This window comes from Epinephelus fuscoguttatus, linkage group LG11 (assembly GCF_011397635.1).
Source record: "Epinephelus fuscoguttatus linkage group LG11, E.fuscoguttatus.final_Chr_v1".
In the NCBI taxonomy this organism is placed as follows: Eukaryota; Metazoa; Chordata; class Actinopteri; order Perciformes; family Serranidae; genus Epinephelus; species Epinephelus fuscoguttatus.
Genome location: NC_064762.1, coordinates 937,172 through 948,351, shown reverse-complemented (window position 1 = coordinate 948,351; position 11,180 = coordinate 937,172). Strand labels below are relative to the sequence as shown.

General features: G+C 45.4%; 1 protein-coding gene across 1 annotated transcript; it reads right to left on the bottom strand.

Moving 5' to 3' along the window:
- Window positions 1-3,355: 3,355 nt before the first annotated feature.
- On the bottom strand, window positions 3,356-10,692 carry asb2a.2 (ankyrin repeat and SOCS box containing 2a, tandem duplicate 2). The gene is given in 10 exon segments (XM_049589519.1): window positions 3,356-4,055; window positions 4,057-4,184; window positions 5,177-5,330; window positions 5,420-5,951; window positions 6,221-6,392; window positions 6,482-6,727; window positions 6,942-7,097; window positions 8,750-8,919; window positions 9,459-10,017; window positions 10,557-10,692. Coding segments are annotated over 9 exon segments (1,989 nt in total). The 5' UTR covers window positions 9,776-10,017; window positions 10,557-10,692; the 3' UTR covers window positions 3,356-3,941.
- Between the last annotated feature and the right edge of the window lie 488 nt (window positions 10,693-11,180).

Below are 11,180 nucleotides of genomic sequence, written 5' to 3'. Positions count from 1 at the left end.
TTAATTTTCTTCAGAGTTAATCTGAGGTCTTTCCATGAAAAATTTGCAATCTGACCCCAAATTAAGACCAGATTTGTCTCAAATAATCCCAAATTAGTCTTAAATTAATTCCAGATTTGCCTAAAATTAATCTCAGATTATTCTCACATTAACTCCAGATTTGTTATAAATTAATCTCAGATGTCTCAAAATAATCTCAGATTTGTCTTGGGTTAGTATCAGATCTTTCCAAATTTGATCAGGCCCAAATTAATCCTAAATCTGATCAGGACTAATCCCAGATTTTGGTAAATTTAATCTGTAATCTGTTGAGAGTTGAGACCCTGTTTAATCTGTTGTAATAATCCCACGTGGACCCTGTGGTCAGTGTGACAGATTCAGAGGTCACAGGACGGCTGTTTTTGTTTACCAGGTTTTCATCTTCAGGCTCAGCGAGTGCTCAGATTAAAGGAGCTGTTTGGCGACATTTGACTCTCCTAACACACGACATGCAGCGATCACGTGTCGGTCAGGAGGAACAGGTGGTGAAAACACAGAGCGTGAAGGATATAAAACACATCACAGAGACTATCAGCTCTGTAAACAAGGTGAGACAGAAACACAGTGGATACGTGAATCTGTTTATTTCAGCTCTGTGTTTATCACGGAGGCGACAGCTGCACATTCTGCAGCTCTGACACTGTGAGCTGAGTTCAGCAGGTTTAAACTGTCGCACATAGACACAGAAATCACTTCAGTCTGACTGAATATTATCTGTGATCAGTAATCAATGTTCCAATCAGTGATCTATCAGCTGGACAGCCGACAGTTTCCTGCATCACCAGCTGAGTTTGCTCTGCTGCACCTGCACCACTCCATCAGGTGTCATTACCGATGTTTACATGAATATTCACTCAGCTGAGAAGACAGAATATGATCATTAATATTCACTCTCTGAACATAAACTGGTTCGGACCAGGTGAGGTCTGCAGCATCAGTTACCATGGTGATGTAGCCAGGTTAACAGGAAGACTCAACACACCTCACTGACACGCTGACCTCACTTCCTGCTTCGGCCCAAGGAAACTATAAAAGAAGGAAAGGACATGACATCACAACATTTCCTCAGAGAGCAGTTTGTACGATATCATCTGAGTTACTGCCCCTCGAATGACGTTACGTCCTTAAGGTGGTGAAGAAGAACCTTAAAATGACTTAAAGTTCATGTGGTTTTGAACGGCTATCTCCTGGTGAAAGTCCAGGTCTTTGTATTCCACCACCACCATCTGCCTCCTCACAAGACCACTCTGACCTGCTTCCTTGTTAAATCCCGTCAGCACGTTGGTCACATGACTTTTCAAAACATGTACAAATGTGGATGACTTACTTCTTTGGTGTCGATCCTGTTCTCCTCCTGTAATGACGCACAGAGCTGTGATCTGTTTGGAGACGAATAACGAGGAAAACGAGCACACGTTTTAATAAAAACCATCAGGTGATGTTTGATCAGTTAAAGGTGAGACAAAGATATGACAGGTTATAGTAGGACGTGTCATGTCCGCCCCACTCACTTATACATAAGTGGCTCCAATGAAAAATTCAAATACCGTCACCGACCTCGTGACCTTCCCTTCTTTCATAGTTTCCTTGGTTCAGACCTCAGGTCTCAGATTTGTCTTCTCCACTAACATGGAGCCAGTTTGGTTCCAGTTCCTGCACCTGAGTTTGAACCAACTGGAGAATTTTGACCAAAGATAAACTGGTTCAGAACCTCAAGAGTTGGTGAATGACCTGTGATGACATCAGTGGGCGTGTCATATTCTACAAGGCGAAAGAAGAGGATGGAGACGGCAACAGTAGAGAAGTCAAGAGAGACATCACCAGAGAGTGTGCAGTGGTTTCAGTCGTAGCTGGTCATCGATTGGTTTTTGGGTTTTAAAAAAACAGAACAGTATTTGCATATTGGAACATTTTTAATGTTGCCCTGAGTGACGTGTGTCCGTACGAACCTCTGCTGTGTTTGAGAGAAACCAGAGACAAAGTTCCACGGAGGACAATGAAGTTCATTTTTTTATCCATCAATCTAAAAACAAATAAGTGTAATAATGAGGGCAAAACAAAATGTTAATGTCAATTAATTAATCACAGAAAAAATAACGTTTGAAAAATCAGCACTGATTAATGGCGTTCCCTGGTGACCTTTGACCCGCCACAACATTAACCCAGATGGAGCTGCTGATAGGAGCAGCGTTCTCTGAAGGTTCTGTTCGAACCATCGGAGAATTTTAGTCTGAAATACCACCTCAACACAAAGAGGTCCGAGCTAGCTCAGCCTCTGATGCTAATGCTAACAGTTAGCCTCCACCAGGTGAGTCAGTCTACCTGTGACCGACTCACTAACTCTCTGCAGACCAGTTTGGGTGGTCGAGGACAGAGGGACACCTGTGTCCAACATCCTGGAGGACAGGGGGACACCTGTGTCCAACATCCAGCAGCTTCACTACGATACATCTGATCAATAATCATTAAATACTTTCACAGTAATAACTGATGTGATGTTTGTGATGGTTCAGATGAACCAATCACAGAGCAGGTTGTTAATTAAATGAATTATTTCCTGATTGTAACAGAACTAAAGGTCAAAGTTCACAGTTCATTCGACAGCATCAAGGTTCCAGGAATCCTGAGCCGGAGCCAGAGGGTGAGAATGATGTCATCCAGACATATTAAAGTTTCATGTTGTGATAAATCTGTAGCCTGGCACTGGTTCCCAACTGGTCCACATTTCTACTGAGTCATGAGCTGAGGGTCCAAACACTTTAATATATTCATGTCGTTGAGCTGTCTGTTCGTCACTCACTCTACTGCAGGAAACGGCACTTCAAAATAAAAGCTCTGTGCAGGAAATTCACTGTGCCTAAAAATTAAGTGTGTTTTTTACAAACTCAGTGTTTATGAGTCACTTGTGGTCCATTCAGAATGAACCTATGACCCACTTTTGGACCGCCGCCCACCAGTTGAAACCCCATTTTATTTTTGGACTGAAACTACCTGATTAACCAGTGAACTGAAAACTAATAAATCACATGATTATATCTGACCTACTAACTCTGTGTGTGTGTGTGTGTGTGTGTGTGTGTGTGTGTGTGTGTGTGTGTTATTTTTAGACTCAGCTGCTGTAAACTGAGCAGACGGGTCGGAGCGGCGCTGCACGAGGCCTCAGCATGAAATAAAAACATATAAAACAGAGTGAGCGCTGACAGCGACATCGTTAATCTGAAGGTGAACTTTCTGATCACACAGCAAGCGTCTACACACCAGTTCACAACACACACACACACACACACACACACTGAGCACAAAGTGCGAGAAAAGCTTCAGAGTGAGACCTCCGTCTGCTGACGTGCAGCTTTATTTCTGTGTGACCTTTAATGACACGTTTTAAAAATCATATAACAGAGGTCAAAGGTCACTGACAAACATTCAGTTCTGTCTCCTTCAAGTCTAAAATCACCAGCGGTCTCACTTATAAAACAATGCACAGGATCCGGACTGAAAATATACATAAGGACAAAAGCCAAAAAATACTCAACAGTGTCTACAGTCAGGCTTCGACGTCACCGTCCGCGTCGCCAAAAGCTTCATTAGCACGCACCAAAGTTTCTCCCATCAAATCTGTTTTTAAAGATCACACCTTCTGCGTGTGAAGCGGCGTCCGCCTCTTTCAGGCCTTGTTTTGTGTGTACGCAGTGTTTATAAATGAGACACCTGCTCAGGTCAGTGTGGTGTAAAACCAGTGCGACCAGTTCAACTGCAACAACACAACAGATCAACCAGTGAAGTCAGCACCAACACAGGAAGTCTTTCAAATTCAGTTAAACTCAGCTAAGCTAACATGCTAACAGGCCAGCTAACTGGTGACCTTTATTTTCTCTCTTAACAAAACATTAGCGGTTAGCTCGTTAGCTACAACAGTCGACCACCGAGCCCTGCGAGCGCTCCCACATCATGAACATATACACGTCACTTTGTGGTGCGACCACACCACAGCAGGTGAGTTCAGGTGAATGAGCAGGTGATGTCATAGTGCAGGAAGCGGATGAGTCTGACAGGAAGTGGCAGCGTGTGGAGCAGTTTGAGTCTTCGGACTCCAACCTGACGTCTGATCTTCAACCTGCAGAGCTGCATCAGAGGATGAGGAGGACCTGGACATGAAACACAGAGGACAGGTGAGAGACCCCGCCCCCAGCTCAGCCAGCCAATCAGACAGAGGCAGTGATCTTTAATAGAGACAGAGCGCAACGTGTCATAATCTGAAAGCCACGCCCCCAAAGGGAAAACGAGGCCCGCTTTCCCCTCTGCTTCTTCCCTTGTTCGCTGTCATTCTGCCTCCGCAGCTGCGCCTTCAAGTCTCCACGACTGAATTGCTAGCTAGCTAATAATTATTAGCTATAGCTAGCTAATAATTATTAGCTATAGCTAGCTAATAATTAGCTAATAATAAGATGGCAAAGGATTATTTTAACACGCTATGCCTACCAGAGAGGCAACGGTATATTGATAAGCTTAATATTGTAGTGTCCCGTCTCCTTACCTTGCTCGTCTTGGAAAAAACATGATGTGGAGATTCGTTTCTAAGAAGATGAGCATTTCGGCATGCTCAGCCGTCAGCCTGCTCCTGCTACCACTACCACCCTTAAAGTGTCGAGTTAGCTTGCTAGCTAGCTAAATGAAGACCAACCTGCTGTACAGGAACCAGTGAAGGGAAGCAGGGAAACTTTACAGATATTCAACCAGCTCTGTGGCATCACAGTGTGTGCAGATGCCCCCAGAGCTCCATGCTCCGTGCAGGGTGCTGGCGGCGGCACGAGGGGAAGCCAAACACTGTTCATCCTCACACACTGTGATGCCACACAGCTGGTTAAAAATGCCAACGTTTCCCTTTAAATCCATCCTCTTCTGTCTCGATCATCAGTGATGAGTTGGTTCACTGTCACACTGTGATCTGAATGTTAGCCTTTAGCTACTGTCTTTAGCTTTCTGACCTGTTTCTGCTGATGAGTCAATTTGACTCCCTGATTTATCGTTCAAACACAAACTGCAGACTCTTCTCTCTAAAATCCAGCTTGATGGAGCATCACAAAGGGGCGGGGCTTACCAACGTGTCAATTGTCAGCATTGTTTTTGTTGTGCTTACGAGCTTTCAGTATGATCGGCATCCAGTCGCTGCAACTCCTCAGGACATCCTGCAGCTGAGAGCACAGGTGGACGTGGCTGACGTAGTCCAGCATCAGTGAGATGATGGGACCGGCGCTATGGCAGAAAGTCGGGGTGGAGACGGCCTCGCAGAACTGAAACAGGACAGAGACAGAGACTCTTTACTGTGCTGGACATTTCTGATTCGGCTTCATGCAGCACTGCGCGGTGCTGCTCTACTGACCTGCATTTCTTCAATGGGACGGCGTGATGGCATGACAGGATGTGGTTTTTGGCCATACGGACAGTCAAAGCAGGACTGAGCGTCGCAGCCGTTGTCCAGTAGCAGTTTGAGCATGGACGGAGACTCCATTCTCAGCAGGATAGCCGCCGGGAACGAGGACGGCTGGGTGGCGATCTGAGCATTGACGTTGGCGCCGTAGCTCAGCAGCAGCATTGCCATGTCCATCCGGCAGAGCCGGACGGCTATGAATAGTGGGTTGAAGACGTCCAGGTTGGGGTCAGCTCCGGCCTCCAGCAACATCTCAGCAGCCTCAAGGTTCCCGTTATAGACACTGAAGTAAAGTGCCGTGCTCCGCCGGTCCTCGTACATCTTGGAGCGGTCCTCTGACAGCTTGGTGTTGACGTCAAAGCCGGACTCGATCAGCAGCTCCATGATGTCATCACTGTTGTTCTCTGCAGCAATGTGCAGAGGACTGATACCGCTGGTCCGGATTCTGACCCTGCTGGTCACCGGGATCAGCAGCAACACGATTCTGGAAATACAAAAGATCAGTGAGGATTTAGGATCAAACACCTGGAAATGACCAGCAGAGACAGGCTGACTGTGGGTCAGCAGAACCCTGAGCCTGAACTTCTGGCTCCAGACAAACAAACAGGTGTCTACTTTACAGTTTGAGACCTCAGACGTCTTTGGTGTTTGTTCTGAAAGCTCTTAAAATATTGTTGATTTATTAGAAAGTATCAGTGAAACACAGAATGGTTGATAAAGGAGAGACAGTGACAGACAGAAAGTGTCTCAGACCGTGTGTGATCATTCTGAACAGCCACATGAAGAGGCAGCAGGCCAGACTTCGTGGATCGGTTAGCGTCGGCTTTCAGAGACAGCAACACCCCCACAGCAGCAAAGTGACCATTCTTACAGGCTTCATACAGCGGCGTGGCTCCGTCTTGTGCCTGTCCATTTATATCTGCACCTGAGGGACAAAAACACCTTAAGAAACACCTTCGTATCAGTTCCTGACAGACACGAAAGATAGTTTGCGGACAGGTTTGTAGGGCTTACCTTTCTTGGCGAGCAGGTGCAGGGCGTCGACGTGTCCGTGCTGTGCGGCGGTGAAGAACGCTTGGATGCCGTAGATGTTCCTGGTGTGTAGATTGGTTCCGGACTCCAGTAACGTTCTGCAGATCTTCACCTGTCCGTGTCTGCAGGCTTCATGAAGAGGACTCACTCCCTGAGTGCTGCAGCGATTCACCTGAGCTCCAAACTTCAGCAGCAGATCCACGATGGCTTCGTTCGGGTTCTCACAGGCTGAAAACAACGACAGTGAAACAAGAGGAGGTTTGTTTCATTTTTCTGAAGGTGTCCAGCTGAATACTCCCTAAACGTGCACAAACTTTACATGTTTGACAGAACATGAATCTCTCCATATAAACTGCTGTAAGATCCTAGGTTTCTTTTTACAACTGTGACATCACTGCACCTGTCAGCGGGTGCTGTGATGTCAGCTGTGATGTCACTTCACCTGAGAACAGTGGCGTCTCTTGGTCCTTGTTGGCGATGTTTGGGTCAGCTCCGTGTTTCAGGAGAAAATCGACACAGGAAACTTTTCCTCGGCCTGCAGCCAGCTGCAGAGCTGTCTGATTCCTCAAACTGCATCTGTTCACCGAGTCGGGATGAGCTGCAGACCGCAAGAGGTCAAAGGTCAAACTTTGGGTTTGTTTTTATAGTTCTGATCACATTCTCACCAAACCAAGTGGTGGCAGGTTGGGCTGAATAAACAACTGCAGAGGACGTGGACACTGACAGAGATTAAATAAAGCAGGAGGCAGTAATGTAACGAAGACGCCGGCTGCCAGAAACATCATAAATGATAAAACTGTTGGTTTGGTTGGAACCATTAAAGCGTACATAAAAATGTCAGTAATATTTCTGAAGAGTCCAGAATTATGATGGATGGCTGGTTCAAAAATTAAAATTAAAATCAAAATAAACCACACTGTCAACAGAAGCCTCTCGTGAATGAGACTTGGGTTTTACTGAATGAGTTGTGTCAGAGTTTGTGAGCACACGTTTCATCAGCAGCTTCAGCTCAGCATCTTCTTCAGAAATTTAACATAACACAGGGCCGAGTAACTGATGTACAAACAGTCATTTAGAGGGTGAAGTGTTCCTTTAAGAATCATCCTGCCATGAACCAAAGCGCTGGATAGTGGAACAGATGATTTATTTATGTGTTTATTTTTTCTATGCACACATAAAAAACTGTATAAAATCTAAATAGTAAAAAAGAAATAAAAATGAGGCTTCTCGACCTCTCCTGAAACATTTCGACGACCTCCCTTCGACTGAAGGAGAAAAACAGACAATGACAAAACACCTGAACTAACAGTTTACAGAACTGTTTACAGTTTACAGTGAAAAATAACCCAATAAAACTGAGTAATACAGAGAGCACAGAGCAGAGGAATCAAAAAGGGGAAAATATATTTATTTACAAGTCAAGAATTAATTAGACACCGGGAATCAAATGCAATAAAAATGTTCAAAGGATAAAGAGCTGCCAACAGCATTCCACCTCATCAGAAACTGGGGAGGGATTAAGAGGAATATTGGATTTCTCTGGAAGTAACTGGCGGGTAACACTGGCGGTCCCGGAGAGTGAGTGACCTGACATGGTGCGTTGGTAAATTCAGTCTGACGCTCTACACTAAAATGAGAGCCCTGTTGGTGGAAGAAACGCAGCGTTATATTTCTACATGAATGAACCAACGGTTAAGTTAATCACACATTCACTCCGCTCGGTGCTCTGCTGCTCCGTCTCCACAGACAGAGTGTCCAGAGTGCGCTCTGCCACTCTGAGAGTGCGCTGCTCTGGATAACCCAACGCTACATTCAGACAGCGCTCCCAATTTATCAACGCTCCAGTTTGTGTCAGAGTGCGCTCCCACACTCACAATGAGTGTTTCTGAACGCACCACTCACATCATCTTCCTCCATCGTCTAAAACAAGACAACACAACTTGTTAGCTAGCGCTAGCTAACGTCTGTGGAGAACTGTTTTGCCTCCAGCTAAGCCCCGCCCACCAAGAAATATCACTGTTCACCAACAGTAAAAGGGTCTAAAGATAGAAAGTAAAACAGGACCCAACACAAATCCCTGTGAGACACACGTTCTCTGTTACTGGAGTGAAGAGATGAAGCAGGTTTGGTCATGATGAAGAGTGTTGTGTAGTTCACTGTGGGGTCGATCATGATGTCGACATGAAAAACCAAAGAACAAACTAACTCAAACTGTCTCTTTGATCAGACGACCAGAGACCAGCTCCTCACCTGTGACGAGGACGATGACACATTGCAGCTGTCCATAATAAGCGGCTTCATGAAGAGCGATCCAGCCGTCATCATTCGGCTCCGTCAGACAGCTGGACCCACGTCTGACCAGATCCTTCAGAGCCTCTACGTCTCCGTTTATAATCAGAGACTGCAGAGGACTGAACTCGCTGAGACAAAGACAGAGACAACACTCAATACAAGGACAGGAAGCTGGGGTAGACAACAACAAGACACTGTAAACAAACATCTGGTAAACAGCCAACATGTGTTGAAGGACTCTGCTGGGTCAGCAGGAAGCAGCTGGAGCAGATCCTCCGTCTACCGAACTGAAGAGTGGAGAACCTCAGCTGGAGTTTAAACAGGTATCTGATGAACGTCTCTGTGGACTCAGAGTCCGTCTGTGGGGACAGGATAAATGGATGAAGGTGGGTGTACAGGCACCTCCATCCCATAATGTACAAAGAGAGGTGCACCACCTGAAGGAGGGTCCTCTAACAGGTCGTCTGCTTAACAAAGCAGGACTCAAAGATCCTGATTTTAAATTAGATTCTGTCAGAGATCTTTGACCCCTGCTGCGTCCTCTGGGACCTGGTCTGTGAGAAGTCTGCAGATGTTTGTTGGTTGTTTACAGATGTTTGTTGGTTGTTTACAGATGTTTACTGGTTGTTTACGTACTCTCTGGACAAGTCTGTCCGGACTGTCTCACCTCCTGATGCCTCTGTAGATGAACTGGAACAGGCCTGTTGGAGGGTTGACGGAGTTTTGGACACACGGCTGTGATGGAGGCGGAGGGTTGGGGTGTCTCTGTTCGGGGTTTGGGTTTGTTCGGGTTGGGGCAGCACAGGGAGGAGGTGCTGCTGCTGCTGCTGCTGATGATGATGATGATGATGAGCTCTGACCTGAGGGGAGGTGTGTGTCAGAGAGGCTCCTCTCGACAGCGATCTGCAACAGCTCCTCATCAGACAGGTGACTGTAAACACTGTAATCGTCCACATTCACATCAGCGGCGGCGGCGGCGGCCATGTTGGATCTGAACTCTGGAGAATCAGATTCAGTCTGTTGAGTTTAATGTCAGTGATGAAGATGTGAAGACTCAGAAGATGTCTCTCTCTGAGATCCAGCAGCAGTGGATCCCATCAGATCTCCAGTTACAGGTTTTGGCAGCAGCAGCTGATGGATGTCAGATCAGTGAGAGAGGTTATGGAGGTCAGTGGTGTTTCTTTTCTCCGCCCTCGATCCAAACTGTTTGCACTCACTGAGACCACCTGCATGAAAACCGTGTTTTATTTCTACAGTTCTGACCAACTGGACGAACATATCGACAAAGACCAACGACATTTACATGATGACATCATCTACGTTAAAACAGCTTCACAGATTCACTTTAACTCTATAACCTGTGACGCTGAGTTCATTCATCATGACATCACTCAAACCTCTCCTCACAACCTGACATGAGATGCTAGCACACAAAACATAAATACAACATAAAATGACATCATCACGTGATAAAATAACAGCATAAACACACGATACAGCAAACATTAAAACACCGTACATTAACTGATAATATAATATAAAGACGTAAATAACATCAGAACTATAGACAGTATATAATCATTTATGTCATGAAGCTGAAACACTGAAGATAAAAAACTGTTTCATTCATTCATCTGAATTTTAGAAAACACATCATCTGACTGAAGGCAACTCATCCATTCATCATTTATCAAAACATCTGGCAGTGGAGCCTGAGTCAGGATGAAACCTTTAATGAAGGGATGAAACGTGGACTCGGTCCTACCTGTGAAATGATCCAATCAGGACGCAGTCCTCTGTCTTCAGGTCTCAGCAGAGACGTCTCTGTGTGTCTCTGCTGTTCAACAGTCTGTTGGTTTAATGTGTTCACATGCTGCTGCGAGTCCAAGCCAAAACTCTGATACTGAAACTCTGCTGGCTCCGAGTCAAACACACCTCAGACACTTAATATATAAATACACAGTATACACACACACACACACACACACACACACACAAATATACTGTACAGACGAGATTTTTTATGTTCAAACTGATGAACAGTATTGTTGTAATAAATATACTCAGTCTGAATTTGATTTGACACATTTCAATAAAGTTGTGACAGCAGCAACAACAGAGTGAGAAACACCTGTGTGTGACCTTGCACAGGTAAACAGGTGAACAGGTAAACAGGTAAACAGGTGAACAGGTGAACAGGTAGCAGAGTGAAAGCAGCGCCCTCTAAGGCTTAGCTGTTCAGGACGGACACTTTGATACAAACTGTGAGGACAAACAGTCCAACAGTTTCAGATTTCACATCTACATCCCATAATATCATCAACAGAAATGCAGAATGCAAAAATCTCTGCATGTAAGGGACAAGGCTGAATGTCAGTGACCTTTGACC